We start from the raw sequence: 24,531 nt of genomic DNA, 5'->3' as shown, positions 1-24,531 counted from the left end.
GACGACAAGGTCTTCGATGGTTTCCTGCTCCTCACGAGTGAGTATTCGCTCGTGAAACATTTTTTGGCAGTATGGCCAGGCTTCCTGAGTCCTGCCTTCACCCTTGACTTGCCCGGGTTTTCTCCCCCCTTGGGTTCAGGTTTGGATTATTGGGAGCATTCCCTTCATGCGGGCTAATTTCTGCTGCTCCCCACTTTCTTGACTCCGGTAGAGATGGGTTAGGTCTATCCTGAGCCTTCTTAAGGGGCTCTTCTGGTTTCAGGCCTTCCTTCCGATACCGCAGTTACCATTTAGCAACTGCGCCATTGAGACCTGTCTCCGTCTTGACGTCTGCTTTTTGAGCAGTGGCGTTCGTTGGTTGCAGTATACCAATATTAACCTTGGATCCATTGCTTGACGTCCCAACTTTCTTCTTGGGTGTAATCACCTGGCTCTCAGTATTTTGGAGATGTGCCTCCGCCTGATTAACCAGTTTGTGTGTGGTACGTAGTCCCGCTTTATTGGTTTTAGTTTCCCACGGGTTAGGAGGTCCACCGTGCCATAGCCGTATAATTAATATTTTTGAAAGTTTCAAGAGTTGGAAGTGACCCCCGACCCCAGAAACAAATTCTATAATTGATAACTACAAAACAGATCTCTATGGTTTTAGACTGCGCTGTGCGAAAGTTCTATACAACCCATATCCTGGTGTCATGAAATCGCAGGACTTTTAAATTATTTTCCCAAATTCTTTGTGTTTTTGATATAATTTCAAGGATTTAATAACTACACTTTGGAAATATTATCCTAACAAATTTTCTTCGTTATCTTTCAGAACAATTGGCGTTCATCATCTGAAAATATTATCATTTTCATCCAACAATTACATTTAATCAAGTGCAATGCATCACACAACACGTCCACAACATATCCGTCATCATATGGGCCATCATCAGCAGCATCAACAGCATCAAGGACCAATACATCATCAACATCCACCACCGTCAGCAACTGCAGTAGGAATGAATATGGGTCCTCAACCAGTTGGTGGTCCACAACAGCATCATATGGGCGCAAATGTTACAACTGCACCCCCTCCGCCACATGGATCAAATCCTCCCATTGGACAATACATTCCACCACATCAAAGAAACGATTTGAATAGGTAAATCAGAAATCATCTGCTTTTGAAAGATAATTAAATAATACAAGTAACCGTCTGGAGAGCATAAAATTGATTGCTGGGTTCATTCATTCATTCATATCATATAATTAATTTGGTATTGTTTTCAGCAAATTTATCACGATTCTTCCTTATAGGACTATTGTACTGAAGCATTGAACGATTCCTTAAGAAGCAAACTTCTCTCTGCTTCCCGATGCATTCTATAACTTCGCTAATTTTATTCTAGAAAATAAATGTATCTATTGAACGGCAAACTCGATATGTAAATTAAAGCACGTTTTTATTAGTATGACGTAAAATATTTTAGAAATTAATAAAATTGCGAAAAAGCCTGAATATTTAACCGTTACATGGGGTTATTCCCAGGTTAGGTAAATGATATACTTCCATATCGGATATTCAAGCTAATTTTGTAGTAGATTTGACAAATAGAATCTACAAAAATTTAAAATTCAGTTGCATGAACCGAAAAATAAATACGGGATTCACAGGCAGTTAGAAAGTCTTTGTCAAGAATTCAGTTTTTCAGTTGGTAGAGCGGTGATTGCAGAGTAAATTATGGAATTCTGCTTTCATTCTTAGAATTTTCGGTTGAAAGTAGTTTTCAAAAAGTTCTTGTTTTCTGTTCTATGTAAGGACCATTGTGGTTTTCATATAACTCGACAAAATGTATTGGGTCGAGATCTTCTTCGTAGTTTTGAACTTCTTGTTTCACTGGAGAACATGGTGGTAAGGCAAAACAAAGTGGTCTCTTATTTTCAGTATTAATGTAATAATTAGAAATCCTAACTGCAATATTTTTGATAAATTAAAATCAATTTCGATAATTTCACTCTAAATTATGAATGTAGTCTTTATAGTATCCAAAATAAAATAGTGCTAGTCCACGGAATGCATTTTCCGAGAGGGGAACACATTGCCCTCTTCTATGAAATATTTTGATTTCCGTGTCCTGCTTCCTTTGTTCGTAATTACATAATCCGAAATGACGGAATCATTTAAAGGACAAGATCTTTTATCAAAATCCGTTGACCCTTACTTGAAGTGCGACTAGACAAACAATACCATTCACTTCCTTTTTCAAATCTCCCTCTGACGAAAATCTGACAATATCGACTGTTTAAAATTGAGCAATGAAAAAAGGGGCAGTGTGTACGTGATGATTGTGCGGCTTCGCAAGTACACATCCTCGAGCGAACCACAAATTTTTCGACAACCCCCCGAGCACAGATTTAATACTATTTCAAAATCAAGTCTGATTTTCGTCAATAAACTGCCAATTGTTCTGTCTCATTCGACTTTTCTACTTTACAGCATCGTTCCATGTATCTCTTTACTCGACTGAGACTGGTTGGCATCCAGTTCCTTTTTTGTCAGCATCTATTGAGAGGAGTGTTGAAACATTTAAGTCCATGCTTAGCTAAGCGAAGGAGCAATGCTCAGACTGTAAGATGTGGTATAACCATATAAAACCCCTGAATCAAAATGAAGGGACTGTCGGGAATACGTGAAAAAAATGTCTGATTATCTTCGGAGGTAGAAAATGAATGCAACAGAAAGGGTGTTAAGTTCAAACCTGTTATAATATTTCATGATCAACCATCTCGTTCCCTTTGCAATCAGCTTTAGGAGAAAAAAATTGTCAGCGTCAGCTTCTGGTTTACAGTAATGAATTAGAAATATGGTTCAGCATGGAGAATTTATTTTGGAATATTTCAGTAAAAAAGTGACTCCTCTTAGTGACTCCTCGAATTTTACTTCTTTTGAGTATTGAAGCCATTTCTTCACATTTTGAATTTATAATTTTCAACGTGCAGTAAAAGCTCAGGTGCTATTCCAAGAAACTATGATGTTCAACTTCTTGCCTTTAACCTGGATTAATCATCATATGTTGCAGATGCTCTTCTAATCTCTGCTCTAAAATCTTCTCTCTCACTAGTTGTCCTATTATTTAGCTCCTATTATTCCCCTCTTGGCCTTCTTCTTGAAGGTTTGTCCCCGTAGCATAGCAGCGGTCTTATTATCGATCAGTATACTCGGAGCTTTGTTTTCCTGTGTATGCAGCTGGTTTTTAAAATCGGCAGTTTATTTCGTCCATTTCATTTTCATTTTTCAGTTAAGTTATATAAAGTTGTCTACATTTTCTAAGCTGTATTTTTCAATCATTATATTTTCTCTGGGGGGCGTTATCTTTCTCGTTCGCGTCGTAATTTCCGCTTGATTTTCGGCAATTCCAGACCAACTCATTTGTCGAGGTTTATAAAAATCTCCTTTGCTGATATGAAAGATCGCACCATAATGTTTCCCATAATGTTATTCCCATATGCGATGATTTGGCATGGACTTGTAGATTAGCGTGCCTTTGGTGTATACAGGCAGCTTTCGGTACCCTTGTCCATTTCCTTGCTTTAATCTGACGTTTGTCTCAAACACATCTGAAGGGCTATTATTGATTCTGACTTGCGCTGTTGTGTGAGGTATTGTCATTCTGTAAAACTTGCCAGTTCTGCTGGAATTCCCATGTCAACCAATACTTTATACATAGTACGAATATTTAATGGATCTGGATTTTGAATTCCCAGCATTTTTTCTAATTTTTATTTCCGAGTTATCACAATCTTAGCAGATGTCGGATTTTACCTAATACTAGCACTAAGTGCCAAGTATTTAGGCTGGGACCCTACCTACTTAAAAACTAAAGGGGCGTTGGTGGTAGTGGCCAGTGGTAGCTAAATTGGAGAATTCGTCGTGTATGGTTTCACCCAGACTGTGCGAAAGTTCGAGGACATCAAGGGAAGCCGTGAGGGATTTAGGTACAATGCCTGTAGCTGACAATATTATGGGAACTACAACCACCCATTCGAGACGCCAAATTTCTTTGATTTCCCGAGCCCGTGACTCATAATTCACCTTCTTCTCCACGTATTTCCGTTCGATGTTGCTGTTATGGAAGATAACAACATCAGTTATATACGCGGAGCGACCCGTCTTGTCAACTAACAGTACGTCAGGCTTGTTATGTAGAGTATGTATGCATGGTTTTGATGGATAATCTTACAGAAATTCTGCACCCGATCCAGACCTGAGCCCCTCCAGTCCTTCGTGCTGTTTATGGGTCGTCGAACTTCCTCTTCGGTAACATCCACAAAATTCATGCCAGGCGTATTGGCATGGCGGGTGCTTTCGGCGGTGATCCACTCAGCATGCTGGGCGGGTAACCCCTAAAGTCCACCCCAATACCCTTTCGCTTCCGTCACCGAAAACTGTACTGTCTGAACGCTCTGTTGGGATTCGTTGAGAGATCTGATCTAGTTCCGCTGGTATTTTTATTGAGGGGGGCAACCGATTTAGCTCGTCCAGCGGGATACATGCATCGTTAATGCGTGGTCTCAAAAAGTCTGTCGCGCTTGATCCAATCTGCCAAAAAAAATCTTATATTCGGTCTGTGGTAGTGGGGATGCATTACTTTCTCTTGGTTGATGTGTGGTTTTTTGACCTTATTGAAGAGGAAAAAAGGCAGGGAACAAAATCAGCTGAATTCGGTGGCAGATGTACGGTAATCGTTATATGTTTATTATAAAAGTCCTGAATACTAATGCCATTTTGGGTTATCGTGATGCAAAATTCACATGTTAATTGCCCACAAATTACGTAGTTTTTTCGATCCTGGTATTCGTTGCAAATCATCATCATCATCATCCACGGCGCAACAACCGGTATCCCGTCTAGGTCTGCCTTAATAAGGAACTCCAGACAGCATGGTTTTGCGCCGAGGTCCACCAATTCGATATCCCTAAAAGCTGTCTGGCGTCCTGACCTACGCCATCGCAGACCATTCACTCGCCCTAAGTTTGAATTGCGTGCTATATTTATCAATTCGCTTTTCGTTTGTAGTAATGCCTCTTTTCATGAATATTAGGTTGGATTCAGTCATAGAAATCATGTCACATCGCCAAATTTAATCTAAAGCCGTTGTTGCTAATTAAATTGAATTTTTAAAACTGAAACGAATCGGAAAACACACACAGATAGATGTTGGGGTTTGGGGGGAAGGTTAGTGACAGATGTGGTAATTTAACAATAGAAAAACAACTTAAAACGACTCAGTAACATCACCACACTGTGGTAATTCCGGGAATTTCGGTGACTCTGGGTACGCATACAAGGAGTTACATAAATTTACGTAGAGTTTAAAAGGGGGCTCTCCATTCATGCAAAGGGGGAATGTAAATTTTTTTCCAATTAATGTACCCGTGTGGGTTATCAAAGTCTCAATTAGTACTTTCGAAAGCAGACCTTGGTTTTGACCAACATTTCAAAATGGTTTAGTGAGCTACCAAAATATGTTCCATTCCGATATTTGCTCAAATAAACTTAGTAATTGTATATTTCCAACTTTTCGACATTGACTGGAAAACAACCCCCATTCAAATTGTCCCAAAAGTACCAATAGAGTGCAGCAGCATAGAGGATGGTGCGGGAAATCTAGTCTTTAGTGGAAAAATTATAGCAGTTCAAGCTTATTAAAATTTTGTGTAAAACAAAATCTTATTAAAATCGGTTTACTGTCTGTTACACTCATTTTTCTGTACCGATGCAAACGAAATTTGGTGGACATGTAGGAACTATGAAATTATCATGTACCCCTGTGGGGTATCAAACGAAAGGTATCAATTAGTATTTAGTACAAGCGGGCCTTGGCTTCAACATAAATTGCAATTGCGACAATACTTTTGTGTTTCATTGTCAACTTCAACGTTATCCATTTTTCGGCACTATGTTGGCCTCGACTTTAGAGTTGAAGCGATAATTCAATGGCGTAAGGTCTCCAAGGTTCGGTTTGCAAATTATTTAAGAAGTGTCTACCTGTAGCCTCTATGTGAAAGATTTGCCTTCGAAGATATTTTCCTTTTTATTGGCTAAGAGTATTTGGACCAACTATCCCCTTCTTCAGTGTTTTATCTTCTGAAAATTTTCTTTTAATTATGATATCTATGATCCTTCCCAAAGGTTCCACCAAGGTGGAAAAGTTGTTCCCATGTTCGTGTTTAACCCTTTTTCGGAGGGAATTTTTGAGATGTTGAGATTCTCGTAGTAGTCTAGTTGTCGAACGTCGGTAATTTTTTTTTTCAAAATATTGGCGTTGTCCAACGACAAATGGTGCCCCTGCTCTATTATATGTCTGGAAACCGCGGACTTTATGAACGGGTTTTTCTTATTTTTTAGCGAATTCGGTTTCCGTTAAGTGTTCTAGCACCCTGGTGAGGATTAGCCGTTTGGTTTGCCCTACATAAATCTTGTCGCAGTCTGGACTTTTTTCTGTCCTTGACTGATTTCAACCGGGTCCTAAGTAGGTATCGTTTGCTGGTCGAAGTGACCCGGGATCCACGTTTGTTGAGCCGCCTTTTGTTGCTCTACGTCCGAACCGGATAGGTTAATGTTGTGCATTGTCTAGGTTCTGCGTTCGCCTCCTGGAGGAGTGTTGAAAGTTGGTGTCTTGAGGCCTGGATAGTTGCTTTTTGATCCGGTTTCCGATGAGGTTCCTGTTGTATCCGTTTTTCTTTTCTGTTTCCAGGATGTAGTTCATTTCTTTATTTCTTCTCGCCTCATTGAGCGGTGTTGTGACCATCCTGTGAATCATAAAGCTGTATGCCGCCGTATTATGGTTGAAATCTTGGTTTGAGGTGTATGTGATGGTTCGTTGTGTTTGGGTCTGTTTCCGGTAGATGTCGGATTCAACGAAAGGTATCTTCCCTTCCTCTTCGATATCCATGGTGAACTCGATGTTCCTGTATGCCCGGTTGAGTTTTTCGAGGATTGTTCCTGCGTCTCCCCTTTTGATGATTGTTAATACATCGTCCACGTATCTGATCCAGAATCTCGGGAATACCCCACCCTCCTCGAGTTCATTCTCCATGTTCTCCATAAATACCTCGCATAGCAGCGGTGAGAGGAGGTTGCCCATTACTGCTCCGGAGGTTGTTTTATAAAATTTGAATGTGAAATAGGATTCACTCATGCCTTCATATGCATGCCAGTTTCTTATATAGTTTAGCCTTCCCCCTCCATTCGGATGAGTTTTCGTGTGTCGTGATCCAATCTTCGAACAAGTATCGGTACGGTTGGGAACAGCGCTTTTACGTCGAAGGATACTCGTATTTCATCACTTTGTATCCCCCCACCTCGTTGAGTCTGGCAATGACTTTCCTGCTGTTTCCTACTCTCCGTTCTCCTATTTGAAGGCCTAAACTTTTGATTTTTTCCAAGAGCCACTTCGCAATATTTTGGGCCGGTGAATTCATTGCTGCTATTATAATAGGCCTTAAAATAGGAAAACGGGCAGTGGGAAACAGCAAGGAAGTCATTGCCAGACTCAATGAGGCCGCAAGGATACAGATGTTCAGTTTCGTATCCAGAATCACTCCCAAATATTCGATAGTTAAAACTGTTCACCAAAAATGAACGGGAATTTGAGTTCAGTCTTTTTTGAATGCTACAAGATGGGTCTTGTTCTACGAGCTCTGAGGCTACTTGCATAGACATAGCTTTGTGCGCGATTTAGTATGGTAGGTAGTTCGCATACTACATGGGGCTGCGGCAAAGGTGATAAGACTTCCTCAATAAGACACATATGACCGCGAGTTATGATTGAGTCAATTTATCCTTTAATATAGTGACTTCTCTGCTCTGCTTCCTGGGGGCAGATACCATTGATCCAAACATTGTTATTCAAAGCATCGGCTATTCCACTGGTAAGAACGCTAAATGCTGAGTTTTCCGATTTTTCTTCAAGGTAACATACAATACATGATTGAGATCCAGCTGATGCGATTATTGATTATAAAATTCCTCAGCGGAAATCCTAAACGATCAAAAATTTGTAACCGACAGTGTGTTTTTTCTCACCCATTTCTTACTAGTTTTGAAAGAATTGTAACAATGAAACCAAAAAGACCACTTTAAATATTTGTCATTGCCACTGAAAAATGTATGAGTTCCATTGTTTGAAGTACTTGTTTGATATTTTATTTATAAAAGCTTAAGAGAGTTAGTGATTTATTTAAATCGTATCGTGCCGCAGATTGTCCATTGAGAGCCCGTCTCCTTGTGATTATCATATATACGTATTACCATTCAGACTATGTGGAAGGACAATAACAGTTCGCTGACCGGCTGACCACGATCAAATACCCTTGCATTGCATGGTGACAATGCAGACTAACAGGACGAGGAGAGTGAGTCCAGAGTCCACGACATCATGTACAGCCAGAGAATTCGAAGGGATATCCACAATAGATCATATCCTTGATATGTTGAAATATACCAGAGGGACGAATTTTAGTCAGCACTTGCTTTTTTGGTTTCTCCTCTTCATATCGAAACTATGATGAGAAACTTTAACCACAAGCCGGTGTAATAATAGTTTGCCTGCTGCGTTATACATATATATGGAAAAGGAAAGTTGCTTTTCCGCAGACACGTTCGTTGCCATAGAAGGATTTTATGTGCGGATTGAGAAGTGAGCCTTGAACTGTTCAGACATCTGGAGAGATTATTACTATGTTTTTAGTGTTGCGCGTGATCAGATGATTGGATTTGTGATAAAATCAACACAATTTTGAATGCGAATATATTTGAAGTGGAAGCGTTCATTTGATTCGATTGATTAGCTAAATATTCAGGATTTGCAGTGCAGTGGAATTCGTGACTAATGGGAACAAATATGAAATATATCTTGTGTATGTTTGTAGCCATTCATGTTAATTTGAACGAAAGATTTTGCAAAACTAATAAATGCGTTTAATCGGAAAAATTACAAAAATAATAGCCGAAATGTTTCTTCTCTTGTGGAATGGTATATTGGTAGTGTTCGTGAGCATTACAAGGTCTGTGCTGTAGAAAACTTTCGATTATTGTCATCAGACATATAATATCAGCTTTATGGATCAAAATTCAAAGTTACTACCGTTGCAATACAAATCATTTTAACTGACTCCGTCCATTTCATTTCACTTTAAATTGCAGTTCAATCCAAACATTTCTTTTAAAAATACTTCTCCATATTTGCGTTGTCCCTTTTTTCTTCGATGAATTGCTTGAGCTGTAAAATAAGAAGTCTCTCATTTGTAATTTTCAGGTTTAGCCACCACAATCCACCACGCTTACCACAACAGCCGATGCATCAACAATCATCGCAGTCCAAACTACGTTCCAATGCTGTTAATCATCCTAATGGACTGTTGGCGACATCGTCAATGCCCCCACCATCTCAACAAGGGCAACATCCACAACATCATCAGCAGGGACAGCCGCAATCACAACAGTCACATCCGAAGCAGTTCCATCAAGGAGGTGCTATACTTCCACATCAGGGTGGTCTTTCGAAGAATCAGGGTCCCCTAAAACACACTGGTCAGCCGTTTCCACATAAATTATCATCGAGTCCCCCGAAAAAGATACTTTCACATCTATCCCATCCACCTCCAAATATGGGCGGAAATCAAATTAAACCCGCACAATTTCAAGCTTCGAATACTTCCCCCATTACAAATGGTTCTACCATAAATCTGCCTAGCTCGAAACCTCAAAGTAACATTCAAAAACATGTAACGATTCTTACAAAACCACCTCCGTCTATTCCTCAAATACCGATTACGCAACCACCGCCGCAAATTCCTCAATCAAATGCTATGTCAATTCCACCCCCAAATGTTGTATCGTCTACACAAATGCAGCAGCTACAAAATGTCCAGGAAGATTCGCAACAGCATTCGAATATTCCGTCAAGTACGATGCAGCAGCAGTTGATGGAGAAACAACAAGTGATCCAGCAACAACAGCAACAAAAACCATTGAAATCTGCATCAGCTCAATTGCAGTCTTCACATAACATTTCAAACCAAACGACAATCTCGTCTACAACTAATTCTGTACTGGTTTCCATAACACATCAGCAAACACAACAGACTGTCGTTGTCCAGCAGCAGCAGCAGCAAGCCCAGGCGCAGCAAACAGCTCGACAAGGACAGCCTCTTGAAAACCGTAAGACTTTTTGAAAAAATATTGGGTTGGGGAAAAAGAAATATTGTATTTGTGATCGAATTTTAACGCTTTATTTAACATGCTTAGAATTATCCGATTTAAGTTAAATGTGCGACGTTTTGTTGCGCAAACTTGTTGCCATTTAGAAGGCAACTCCATTATCCCCCTCTTATAAAACCCCCCTCCTTATTTACAAAAAAATCATACAGCCAGTTTTCACAAGCCTCCTTTGAGGTCAACTTAGTAGCACCAAGAGCGTTTCGCATGGGCCGGAAGTGATGTTAATCACTTGGTGCCAGGTCCGGACTATACGGTGGGTGAGATAGGACATCCCATCCGAGCTCTCGTAGCTTCTGGCGGCTCATCAAAGATGTGTGAGACCGAGTGTTGTCCTGGTGGAACAGAACACCATTCCTATTGACCAATCCTGGCCGCTTCTGGTCAATCGCTTGCTTCAAATGGTCGAGTTGCTCACAGTAGGGGACTGAATTGAGGATCTGGCCATAGTTGAGCAGCTCATAGTGGATGATCCCCTTCCAATCTCACCAAACACACAGCAAAACCTTCCTGGTCGTCAATCCTTGCTTGGCGATGGTTTGGGCCGGCTCGCCGCGCTTCGACCACGATCTTTTTCGCTTAAGATTTTCGTACGTGATCCACTTTTCATCACCAGTCACCATTCGCTTCAAAAATGGGTCGAATTCGTTCCGTTTCAGCAGTGCATCGCAGGCTTTGATTTGGTCCAAGAGATTTTTTTCCGTTAAATCGCGTGGAACCCAAACATCCAGCTTTTTTTGGAATCCAATCTTCTGCAGATGGTTCCAAACGGTTTTGTGGTCCTTACCCAGTTCCTGGCCAATCGAGCGAATGCTCACATGCCGGTCTACTTGGATGATTTCGACGATTTTATCGGTTTCTACGACGATTGGCCTACTAGTACGGGGTGTATCTTCGACATCCACTACACCAGAATGAAATCGATCGAACCAACGCTGTGCTGTGCGAATCGTTACAGTATCGGACCCATAAACGTCACACATTTTTTTGGCCGCCTTCGTTGCATTTTTACCTCTCAGGTAGTAAAAACGTAAAATATGACGAATTTCTTCCTTGGTGGACTCCATCTTTGACGCGCCCAGATTGTCGTCTTCAAATCGCCGTATAGTATGACCCGATGCAATAAGCACAACACAAGATATGTTCAAGTGTCGCCATCTGTTGACAAAATACGACATTACTTTTTCCCCAACATTTTGAAATGCGCGTCAAAGATAATTCTTAATTGGAGGATTCTGAGCTATTATACAGCTAACAATTACCTGTCGTTTCAGAATCACCGATCGTATCAATCTTACAAAATAATACGGCAGCTAATAAAGCTAGTTTTTGTGAAAATAATGTCGTATCAAGTAACGTAACCAAGGAAATAAGTTCAGAACTAAATAGTAGCGATGTCGTTAGCTCATTAAATGATAGCTTGGCAAACAATAAAGAAAAGACTCCGATGTGCTTAGTTAATGAATTAGCACGTTATAATAGGGTAAGATTATTATAAAATAAGTTTGCAAACAGCTCTGCTAGGTATTACCTGTAAATTTCACAGATTCAACATCAATATCGTCTAACGAGTGAAACTGGCCCAGCGCATGCTAAACGTTTCACTGTCACTCTTAAGCTGGGCGAGGAAGAATATACTGCCGAAGGTTTGAGCATAAAGAAAGCTCAACATTTGGCAGCAGCAGATGCGATCTCAAAAACCAAATATCAGCATCCACCGCCGAAATCGCATCGGTTGAAAAACAAGTTGAAGGCAGGAGTGGGGACCATTACTCCTACAGTTGAACTGAATGCTCTTGCCATGAAACTTGGTGAACCAACTATTTATTTGCTCGATAATCAGTCAATCGGCGATGGAAATGTCCATAGTAATGTCAGATGTCTTCCAAATAATGTTGGTGCAGGTCAACAACATGTTGTTTCGTCAAGTCCAATGGCCGTTGCAGGTGGGCAACAAGGACCTCAGCAACCACCGCCATATGTACCTCACCAACAGACTAATGCCCCCAATTATTTTGCACCGAACCAGTATCAAAACTTCAATCGTCCAAATGTTCCAAATGGAATGTATAATTCGACACGGTTTCCTGGGTATTATCCCAAACGCCCATTTATTAAGGGTCCAATGAAATTTGCTCCGAATGTAAGTGGGGTTTGTGAGAGATTTTTATTTAGTTTTATTAATTGAGTTTTGTTACCAGGATCGTATGATTCCTTATAATAATACCAAGGATCCTTGCCGTGTAACTCTAGTTGTAGGATCGAGAAGGTTCGTAGGTGTCGGCTCATCACTCCAAGCCGCTCGGCACGATGCTGCAACGAGGTGAGTATTGATATTCATCCCACAAAAATCTGAGTTTAACGCTTCCTTTTACCTGTTCAGAGCCCTGGAAGTGATCAAACCTTTAGTTAACGAAGAAACTAGTGATGTCAGTAATGACACTAGTACAGAAGATGCAAATTCCGACTTGAAATCGCCTATTTCCCTAGTACATGAGATTGCTTTGAAACGAAACTTTTCCGTGGTCTTTGAGGTGGTTAGTGAACGAGGTCCACCACACATGAAAACATTTGTAACAAAATGTAAAGTCGGTGACATTGTGGTAAGTGCCCAACCAATTTGTATCAAGCTGAAATCTTGCTTCAAATTGAAACCGAAATTTTCAGACTGAAGGCGAAGGTAATGGAAAGAAACTTTCAAAGAAACGGGCTGCAATGTGTATGCTAGAAGAGTTACGTAAGTTACCTCCAGTTTCTCCATCGCGGATTGTTCAAACCCCCGCCAAACTGAAGGCTGCTCAGAAGCAACGTAAACCTCAACCTGTGAAACGAAAATCACGGAACATAATCAAGGAACAATCTCAAGGCGGGGAAATTGAAGAAGAAGTCAACCCCATATCGAAACTTATTCAAATTCAGCAGGCACTGAAAGAGCGTGAGCCAGTTTATACAGTCGTCGAGGAGCGTGGAGCGCCCAGACGACGTGAGTTTGTGATAGAAGTCAGTGCAAGTGGTCGCACAGCACGTGGAATTGGAACCAACAAGAAGATGGCTAAGCGACTCGCTGCTGAAAGTATGGAATTTGAAGATTCCAATTTTTCTATTTTTGTTCTTATAAATCTTGCCTATTTCCAGATCTTCTCGCTTTGCTTGGCTATAACACATCCACATCAAACGTATCGAAAGACATCACCAAGCTTGTAAACAACAACACGACAAGCAACAATAATAACATTGAAAGCATAAATGAAAACTCAGCGCAGCGCGTTAAGTACATGGAAAATGTTGATCCGAAACCTGCAGCTAACGTCGGGTCAAACAACCAAGGTCGGCAAATTGTTCCTGGAATAATTTTAATGCAACAGCAGCAATTGCCTCAATCACAGCAACAAAGTAAAATGAATTGAGCACTTTCCATTTCCTCTGGATTAACTTTTGGTGTTTTTAGTATGTGGAATGGTCCCCACAATGAAGTCTACACCTGTGAATGGAACGAAACTTGAGAGTGAATCAGCAGTTAGTACTACAAGTTCATCCTCGTCGGGATATTCAAGCGGAGGAGCACGCCCAAAGGATCAGCTTTTATATTTGGGTCAGCTCTTGGGCTTCGAGGTAAGTTGTCTTTATAATTTCATTAATTATTAGATTGGGATTGTTCAGATATTGTCTACCTGATAAAATTGACTTTTCTGTAATTCTTTTTTCAATTAATTTTGCTTTTTCATTGCCTATTTTTCTAGAAAATAAGTCTAAGTGAGCGAGGCTGAATGCCTAGATTGTATGAAATAATCAATGCGAGCGCATGAATTTAATCATTTTGAAAACTTCCATAATTATCGACGTAAGACGTCCAGATACTTTGTTAATCACATTATTTTGCTTTTCTGCTACTTATTATCGAGATGTTGACACGTCGATAAGTATTTGAGTTTATTATGAGTGATATGATGTGCATGTGAATAAAATACTACTCTAATGTTTGTATGGAAGTTTTGTTTTGACTGGTTCGGAATGAATGACTGAAATCAAGGATGTGAAGATCGTAGCATGTTCATATGTTTCGTATGAGTGCAGTTTTGACGAAGAGAGTTAGAGTTTAGACTTGTATTTATCATGATACGACAGGGAGCCTGAGTGATGAGCAGGATCTTTTTCGAATGTTGATTTTCTTTCCTCGAATAACGCGGTGGGTTGTCCAGAGGTGAGGGCTTGACTGGATGCTTTGTTAACTTCTCCCTTGCAGGGTCATCTTATAATATATCGTAGGATGGAGTTCTCACTCTCACTAGGTATTTATATAACAAGCATTAACGCAGTCATACTTCTTGATAAACGCGCCGCCTCAATTGCTTAACGTTACGTTGTCAAATTTTCCGTTAAGCTTGGGTCTTTGTGAGTTAGTGGTGGTCGAAGTGACAAGTTTTCCGGTGGGGTATGGAAGGTTAAGAAGAAATTGCCTTCAAACCACTTTGCAGTAGACATCTTTTAATTTTTCGAATAGGCGCGAATGTGGTGTGTAATTGTTTGAACTTTGATCAGCGGTTGGTCTTAAAAGTTTTAATTTTTCAAATTCAGATTTTACTGAGTCATAGATTTTAAGTATGAGGTCAGAGTAGCATACTTCAATGCCGCAAAGCTTCAGGAAGACATGCACGCATAAGCAAGTTCACGATTAAAATATTGTTTTTGAAGTCGGCAATATTATGGATATGATATTAATTCGTATCCACTGTGGTCACTGTGAACGCTGCTCTCTACTTGGAAGCTCTGAAAAAATGAGAAAAAGAGGATCATATGCTATCGGAGCGCCAACCAGAAAATGTGAAAAGTTTATCATGACAACACATCAAATTGTAATTCCTTCGTCTTCGAAGATTTACTGATCGGGACAATATCTCATTGATTCTTCAACCTCGGTGCCGTTCAACCTGTCTCCCCAGATTTTTATCGTTTCTTTGGTTAAAAGGAGCTACGGAAGAGAAACATTGGGTACGATTGAAAAGATCAGGCTCATGTTACATGGGTAAAGACCTTAAAGGTCTGGAAACATCGCCTTCTAATTTGCATCGATTCAACTTGGTTGAAGTGGCTTCCTACAATTGAAATTTTTTGTGGTCGACGCAAAAAATGAACGTCTCAATCCAAAATCTACCGCAGGGATTTTCAATCTGGTGCCTATGTTTTTGAGTGCTGATCGATTACGAAAGACAATGAACGCCCCTTGCGAGGAAATGAAGATGTGTTGTTGGATCAGTGGCGTAACACGCTATGAACACTTCCGATCACGAGAATATCTTCGATCGAATGTAGAGCTTCATCTATCGTAGAAAAATTTCGTTAGAGGTATCTTTGATGGTATGGTCATGTATTTTGTGCTAACGAGAACTCAGCTAGACAAAATATCACAATTGGTGGATACAACTTGCGGAACTTCGATAACTTTACGTATCTGGAGACTATATTGTCCAATAATGCATACGAAGAAAAAGAGTGCGTAGCTTATAAATGGGAAGACGAAACTTCGTGTCCATTAAACCAATATATGACCTGTGATATATTACGGGTGCAAACTTTACACTTTGACTGAGCCCTCTGAAAATTTGCTAAAGGTTTTTTCAAAGGGAGAGGATGACAGGTGGCGAATCATTGACAACGAAGAGCTGTGCAGTATGTGCAACGACTCGGTAGTCTTTAATGCGCTAGTCACTTCTTCAATGGACTGGTCACGTTCAACGAATGTGCGATTCGAGATCTGAAAGGGCATTCAAAAGAAAATTGATGGTTCCAGTTTGGTTGAAAGCTGAGAAAACAGTTGGAGGAGGCGGAGACACCGACAGTGCTTCATTATTATCTATAAAAATGTGATAAACGCAATCAATAGAGACAATGCACTCGGAACGCAAAGGTTCCGAATTTAGCCTTATAAGGAAGAAGAAAAAGATATTGGATCGTTAATAAAAAAAAAATCCAGAAAGAAAAAGATTCATTTGAATTGAAGTAAAAATATATTAAGTTGATTTATCTGCGTATGATTGTGCATTACTTCACATTTAGAGACATCTTCAAATGGACTTTGGGCGTCAGAATGAGCAATCCTTTATTGCTATTGAATGAAGTACTCATGAGAGGCTAACACAAACTTTGTTTCTCTGGTACGCAGATGATATCCTCACCTTGGTAATACGACGAATTCGGATAAACTTAAATAAGATTGACAAAAATATCCATTTCTTAATTCATGATGGCGGAAGAACCTTTGTTCGATCTATGGGATATATAATGCAAACTTGGATGGGTTCTGGTTATTATATACTCTATCGCAGGCTGCCAAATATTAAATTCCATATCGTAATAAAAACCCTCTGGTCTACGAACTTGAGCCTGGCAACAACAAATTGTTTGTCTATCTCAGTGCTAAAACTTCCTGCCAAGATGAAGATTCTTAGAAATTGAGACTAACGGTTTCATCCAGAGTGGAGGCAACGTATCATCTCTGCCCTGGGAAAGTGATAATAGATGTGGCTCCTTTTTATATAAGCGCAAACACGCTCTCAGGGCTGAGGTGAGGCAGCGTCTCTGCCTGGGGGAAACCGTTAGTCGTTTTTTTTTTAAATATAATATTAAATAAATAAGTGAGAGTAAATTGCGGTCCGAAATCAAGTAGATATCACGGTTATGCGACCATCATTTACTCAAACGAGCGGCGTACGCTACGTTCAATAATCTACTAACCAGGTTTCAAGAGCCAAATGGCTTGGTATGGTGTAGTATGGTCTTATTTTAAAGTGCTCACTTTGTGTCAGAAAATCAAAATGGCTTGAATTTTTTATGACAAAATTAAGGGTCGTAGATATCTCTTGTTTGCTTATAAAAATTTACTGTAATCGCATTGTTAATATTGATTTCAAAGATAATCAGTGGAAGAGACCCACAAAACTATGAACACAAATAATCGTAAATTTATTTCGGGGCTAGTGGAAATATTAAATATTATGAAAGATGTATTCCGCAACACGTACAATGAGAATGACTGGTAAGGGAAGAAACTGGACGATTCGATTCGATAACAAATGTGCATGTATCCTTGGTCCCCGGAATACATCTTCATCGGCAGTATCGCTCTAACCACCGCGTCCATCAGTTTGAAAACCTGCTTGATTGAGATCTCCCTAACTTGTCCGTTGCCTTCTTTTCTTCCGCTTTTAGACGGTTGTTTTTGAATTTTAACTCGCAGAATTTTACGCCCAACGTGTTTTTCTAGTGCTGATTGTAGATGTCTAGTTTGTTTTTCTGGGCACCTTCCTTGCTTTCATAATGGGGACGATTTCGTAAAATGCTTTATGACCAGTCGTGGTTTATTGATGAATTTCAAGACGTATGTTGTTTGAAATTGTATTCCATGATAATGTTCTGCCTACGAGGGTATTTAGTTACGTAGAGCCAGAAGTTGAATCGGTTTCCCTAATGGCGTCAATCTCTCAAATCGGCAAAAATTTGATGTATTTGTGCGATTGTTTGAGCCTTGGGCATTTATGCTTTCAAAGGTTTGAGCATGAAACAGTAGTAGACGCTTTACATACGGCCAGATAAGGATTCGACACCCGGACATTTTATATGACCAGTTTTTAACTCATCTAACTAAATTTTAATAAATGTTACTTGATTCGAGTTGCGCGAATATTTTATTACATTCATGTGGTGTCGTGACGTTGTCTTCTAAATGCATCAATACAGGATTAAATTTTAAATATTTTTGCCATCCGTGGAGCCTGATATTTGTTTTCAAATATGGTATACCCAGATACAAATTAATCCCATCCCATTTATCACCATCAGAAACGGTACTGGTTCGTAGTGAATACAAGTTCAGCATTTATATCTGTCAATTCGGGGTATTCCTAATGCCTCTGATGCTAGGCGTTCTGTCTATGATATGGGCGTAATCTCAACTACCATGGAACTCCTTGGCTAACCGGAAATAATCGGACCGAAGGCACATCTTTCAAGAATTTTCTAGAGCGCCATTCCGGTTTTCCTGGTATCAGATAAACCCTTGTGGGGGCTGCGCGGCAAGAGCCACATAATTCCTTCGTAGATTGAAGACTTCTCGTTCTTCTTGGGTGCGTAAAGACAGCACAGCCAAGCGGGTAAACTCTCCACTCGTGATTCAGTGGCATAAACTTAGCCGCTTTCTCACGAACTAGCAAAGTTTAATCCGGGAAAGCACAATGAAAACTTCTGATTCTGAGCTACAAAATTTTTGATAAAGCGTAAAACACTGGTCGGGTTAAAATGCAGAGAAAAATCCTACTTTGACGAGTTGAAAATGGAGTTTTAAGAAGTCATGCAATTATGTTCTTTGCCTGTCGTCATCCAGACCTCGAAAATCATGTTTCGGTTCCATCGTGGGGAAGAGCTAGCTAAAGCGATTGGCAAAGGCAGCTGTCTAAAATAAGATCGGGGAAAGTTGTTTAAGGTCAAGGTAGACCACTGTTGACAATCATCTGTGAACGCTGGCTGTGAACAGAAAATTGCGTAGCACAATGAACAATATGATCGCGGAGGAGTAAAAACAAACGTCTGTTCAGTGTAATGTATGTAGCTTTGTCTAAGCTGAACTAGCGGAATTTACATTCAATATCATTCGCATCTACGCGTATTTGCAATCGAACGAATACCACATATAACCACTCTCGTATACCCTACGCACAGGTCAGAAGTTATGCAGCATTTGACGGATTGTTCCTGCTCTGGACGAAATCGCTAGTCATTTTCGTTATTTCGAAGTAATTGGTTGCTAAATTCTAAGCCAAAAAAAAGAGAAGTTCGTGGACCAGAAAAAGTGGGAGCAAGTTGCTCTGCAATTGATCCGGTCCGACATCGAGTGGTTGCGTACTTAGGATTCCTCAATACCTAGATAAAGAACTTAATGTCTTGGACAAATTTGTTCGGACAATTTTCCGACGAGCTGCTTAAAAATATGCCTCCACAGTAGACATGCAGGGTTATATTTTACCTTCTTCATTGACGGAAATGATAAAAAAGTTTAAAGCTGTTAAATTAAGGCTTAGATCTTATGAAATATGAGCGGAAAATAGCATAAACCACTTGCAACATCACACGGGTACGAGCTTACTAGAACCCGTCCTAGTAATTTGAAGCAGAACTTGCGAAAGATAAGAAACTGACGAATATTTGCTTTTGCCACTTCGAATATATGTAATAATTAAGTATAATACCAAGGGGAAATGACAAGGACTAAAAATGGTGAAACTAAACAATTGGGACTAAACTTCTTTACTTAATTATGTGCTCGAATGTTTACATTGTTTCAGTCAAATAATAAATTCAAAATAACGTGAAATCAAAATTGAGGTTTTGAGCCCTTTTTCCGAAGAACAGGCCCCAGTGTGCGACGGTGGCATCGAAGTGGATTTTGCTCGACGTGCCAGATCCTCTTCCACTGCCTTGTCTAAAATCTGCAAATGCAGTGACCTCAACACCAAAACCAAGTTTACACTGTTCTGTGCTAGTGTTTTTTGTATGTTGCTATATGGGGATAGCACATGGAAAGTGACCCTGACTGTCACTCGAAGGCTCCGAGCCTTCGTCAATACGTGACATCGGAGTACTGATACTACTTCAAACAAAGAACTTAGTCGGTACACAGACCTGTCACTCGTAAGCGATGCGATCGGAAGGCGGAAGTGGTAGTGAATAGGTCAGATATTAACCAGGGACGACAATTGCATTGCGGGCTACGCCATGTAGTGGACTCTACCTTCCTAAGATGGCCGACGAGTGGGTCGCCTCAAGTCATTGGGGATTTGAAGCGCATTTCAGGTAACCACGAACGATGGCGTATGGGTGTGGCTAACGCACTATAACCCACCAAGGGGTAAATGGCAACGACATAATGTAGTTCTGATTTCAATCAACCGGACTAGTTTCGCCGCGCGGTTTATTGCAATAAAAATTGAAAACTGACATCAATGCTTCTTTCATTTTTCGAAAAAAAAATGACTAATTTATTTATACAAGTAATATGGTGTTAAACTACGGAAAAAAGGAAGCAATTTAAAGATTTCCGTTGTTGACTGAAATATTTTATTTGAATACGTAGCTCGTATTTCGGGAACCAATTCTTTAGTGTAAGATCTTAATTAAACAAGTAAAATTCTTAGCCCAGGAAGTCAATCAATTGTTTTCAGACTAACAAACCTAGTCAAGCCCAAAAGTAATAAGGAAAAGGAAGACAATCTTACTACACAATCAAAAAGACAATCATCGTAAATTAATAAATTCTTCTAACTTATTTTCAGGTCCAATATTCAGATTATCCAAAAGGCAATCACGGTGCATATTTATCGATTGTGACCCTATCAACTGATCCACCACAGCTATGTCATGGATCCGGAAATAAAATAGAAGAGTCCCAAGATGAAGCTTCACTCACTGCATTGCGACTTCTGAGTGAACTCGGGTTGGATAATGTTAAGCCGAAAAAGTCAAATCCCGAAGAGATTAAAACATAGAATGACTAAAGTCATGGTAGAGGAGAAAAGTACATCTTACCAAAAATAGAATCTCATTGTTTCAGTTTATTTATTTATTTATTATTGGATCAAATATGTTAATTAATGCGTTATAGGTTTTTCTCCGAAGAAGAAAATGATTGAAGATTTATTTTGCAAACGGATGAAGTGATATATCTTTGAGTTTAATTCGAATTTAATTTATCACATTTCTATTTGCACTGCACAGCATGAATAAGGAATAAAATGAAATTTAACTTCGATATCAAGTAAAGAATAGAAAATATATATATTTTTATTGAACAATGATTTATTCATATTTATCAAGAAGTGTTGAAATTATATTCTTCTAAGATGGTGAGATCTCCATTCGTCAAAATGTGACGATGAGAGAAAAAAATGGAATGTCATAATTCAAAACTACTTTCAAAATTTTGCTATGAATATTGAAAAGGGCACTAACATTATGCACTGTAATATTACGTAGCGATATTGTGAGCAAAATTGAAAAGTGAAGTAGATTTGAATTATATACAAAACGCAATATTTTGCAGAACTGAAAAGCAAAAGTTTTTCCAATAACATGAGGCCATATTGATGAAGCATGAAAATATTATGAATACATGCAAAAAGGAGGCAATGCATTCATTCAAAAATACGAGGACTCGACGAATCGAAAAAAATATTTGATTTAAGAGATATTTGCTAGAAGTGTAGTGCGACAAATTGATTACCATATACCTAAAATAATATCGGAAACGAATATTTCATCCACACAACTCTAGATTATCACTCGGAAATTCTTTGTCCATAGTTCCTGGAGTACCCTAAACATTGCCAACTAAATTTTGAAATAGTAAACTCCAATCATTCACTGACAATAGGATAACAGGAGCTCATGCCGGACATTTTCAAGCCAACTTTTGTAGTTTGACACGAAATATTATTTGTTTATGGTGGAAAATTATGGAACATTTCCTGCGAAGATTCTTCGCTATCTTAGTATTCGTACAAAGCTAGATTCGCAGATTTATTGGCATTTAGTTTCTATCTCTAACTATTCTAGTTGGTTCTGGGAGCATGAAGGCAATGAGCAAACAATAACTTTGCAGCCATACACGGAAATTTAGAAATAGATTTAATATGTAGTAAGCCACATTGAAATATGTAACATCTACAGCGTACAGGATTAGAATCTGGAAAATTCGCAGCATTACTGCAGTCTTTGGCAGCTATTGAACATTTGTGACTTTGAGGAAAACTTGAAATTGTGTCGAAATTTATCTGGATTAATATAAATATACGATTAAGTAACCTTCAATGACTAATATGTACGGTGTAGTGATCTCTTATATTAGGCACATGGTAATTGATGTTTTCTTTCCATTTAAATATTCATATTTGTGTATTGTCTTGAATACATTTAGTCTTAACTTATGGTCAATTTTTATATTTCGCTGATCTTTATAAATGTCATGGAAATCACATTATATTGGTCAGTGAGTTGGGCGTGTGTTGATGGGAGTGGAAATGTGGAAAGCTTGGATCTTACATAGGCACAACGTAGATTTCTGGTGAGCTGCAGTGAGTGAGGCCAGTTTAGTGAAGTGATATTTGCATTCAACTCTCGGTGTAAAAGTGCGATTTCCGCTGAGCGTTGAGTGCTACAATCACAGTCGGTATAATTACCGCTGAGCACACTGGAATCCCCTTCGCAGCTATTTCTAAAGAAATCGGTGGAACTATTGTGGACCCAACCAGTAAAGTCAGAAGGGAGAATACTACTCCGTCTACTTGCTGGTCAGTTTGTGCTGCTGTATAAAAATTGGCCACTATATATTATTCAAGTAATATAAAAGTAAATGTATTTGAATTAATATTAATATAATCTATATATGAAAACAAATATCATGAGATTATGAAATGGGTGAGGTTTGTACATCTCCTATATGATTTCTGTAGAAACGCAAGGTAAATCTTTACGGGATGTATACAAATCGGCAGCTATGAAATTTTGGAGGTTGGTACCAAAACTCGTCAAAACAACTCGTTGAATACTTTTAAATATTTATATTCTCTTAATTTATACTGAATTATTGTTATTATTTGTGTTAATAGGTTTATTCCACTGATCAGTATTCTAGTAATCAGTAACATGGCCTAAATTTCTAAACAGGTTGGTAATTCTTATTTAAACGACTTAGTTTGTGGCAGGGTCAGCGATTCTCCCGATGATGTACTCCATTGGATAAAGTAATTCTATAGGCACGAAGGATATGTATTTTTATCGTATTAGAATTACCAGAAAAGAAAGTAATACGACCCTCACTCTAATTATTTATAAATTGCTAATAATCCAGAAAAAAAGTTCACTTTGAAACTGCCACATTCTTCAAACCACTTGAGTTCACTCTAATGTTACTTTATTAAGTGTGCGGATTGACGATAAGTTTTGTTGAAAAAGTTTCGAGTTGTTTTGACACATGTTCGTAGTAAAGAACTAGAAAACGGAAACATATTCAAAGGATGGTTGTATATTCTTGATTGAATTTTTCTTTCCTATTCATATATCTCCCATTCGTGGTGTAAAGGTCCTGGATGAACATTATCACATAAAAGCATAAAAAAAATGAGATTTGTTAAATTTTATTTTCTTTACTATAAACAGAAACGAACAGAATGTTTGATTAAGTTGATGGAGAAATTTTAAAGTGTAGAAAATAAAAAGAAAAGAAATAAATATGAAACAAAACAAAAAAAAATATTTATGTGAAAAATTGAATATTTGAAAATGTATAGATTTTAAGTTTATTTAAATTGCTAATAAATCTTATTGACAAAAGTGTTGAAAGCAGATTTCATGTGTATGTTTGGATTTTTGCTATTTTTTAGGCGGGTCAAAATTTAAAATTTCTCGCAGTCTGTTGTTTGATATGCTTCAAACCTAGGCATAAAAATTGCCACCGGATTCTACGAGTTCAGATTTTAACACGGTAAAATTTGTTTTTCTTTTTTGGTCTTTCCACGGTTTTTAAAGCGTAGTTTCGTGCATGGCAGAGGCACTCTTCAGATGCTGTTTCTCGTTCTGCCCTGGCAGCAGCGTGATCCAAGTTGTTACTAGATGTTATTCACTTCTATATATGGAGTCGCGAACACGATACATGGGGTTAGACAATTAAGTAATGAGACTGATTTTATTGCCGCGCTTGAGGTAAACCTGCCACCTTAAAATTCCCCTCCCCTTCCCCGATATCCTTCCCCTCTCCATTGAAATATTCACCATTACTCTACCGTGTTTAGTTCGCCTGCTGTGTTGTGTTGAGTAGACGTGTGTTGGTGGTGTTCGTCACGAAAATGGAGAAACGAAATCTAGAGCAACGCGTCGCGATAAAATTTTGCGGCAGATTGGGCGAAACAGCTTCGGAAACGCTGTATCGATGGCATAAAGAGTTTAAGGAGAGGCGTGAAAGCGTGGAAGACGGGGCGCGGAGTGGGAGACCAGTCGAGGTGCGGACTGACGCGAATGAATGTGCAGCGTATGCGCGCCCTTATCCGTGAAGATCGGCGTTTAGCAGTTCGAATGTTGGCTCGGAACTGGGTATGAACCGTGAAACAGACAAATTTTTACAGGCGATTTCGGGATGAAAAAGTTATGCGCGAAGATGGTACCAAAGAACCTTTCTGAGGAGCAAAAGCAAAATCGTCGCAGAAGATTGTTTGGAACAAGTGGAC

At 39.1% G+C, this 24,531-nt stretch overlaps 1 protein-coding gene across 1 annotated transcript in view; it reads left to right on the top strand.

Annotated features, from left to right (window-relative positions):
• LOC119647093 (maternal effect protein staufen) overlaps positions 1-23,655 on the top strand; it is a 31,263-nt gene extending 7,608 nt beyond the window's left edge. Inside the window, exons 2-11 of the mRNA XM_038047863.1 lie at positions 815-1,144; positions 9,303-10,207; positions 11,539-11,747; positions 11,811-12,407; positions 12,466-12,587; positions 12,648-12,867; positions 12,932-13,337; positions 13,400-13,657; positions 13,713-13,876; positions 20,587-23,655. Coding sequence (XP_037903791.1) covers positions 882-1,144; positions 9,303-10,207; positions 11,539-11,747; positions 11,811-12,407; positions 12,466-12,587; positions 12,648-12,867; positions 12,932-13,337; positions 13,400-13,657; positions 13,713-13,876; positions 20,587-20,799 — 3,357 coding nt within the window. The 5' untranslated portion in view covers positions 815-881 and the 3' untranslated portion in view covers positions 20,800-23,655. The remainder of the gene's footprint in view (positions 1-814; positions 1,145-9,302; positions 10,208-11,538; positions 11,748-11,810; positions 12,408-12,465; positions 12,588-12,647; positions 12,868-12,931; positions 13,338-13,399; positions 13,658-13,712; positions 13,877-20,586) is intronic.
• Positions 23,656-24,531: the final 876 nt, after the last annotated feature.

The sequence above is a fragment of the Hermetia illucens genome, chromosome 1, assembly GCF_905115235.1.
Source record: "Hermetia illucens chromosome 1, iHerIll2.2.curated.20191125, whole genome shotgun sequence".
Classification (NCBI taxonomy): domain Eukaryota; kingdom Metazoa; phylum Arthropoda; class Insecta; order Diptera; family Stratiomyidae; genus Hermetia; species Hermetia illucens.
The sequence above is the reverse complement of the archived record's forward strand: the minus strand, read 5'-3'. Positions and strand labels throughout refer to the sequence as shown.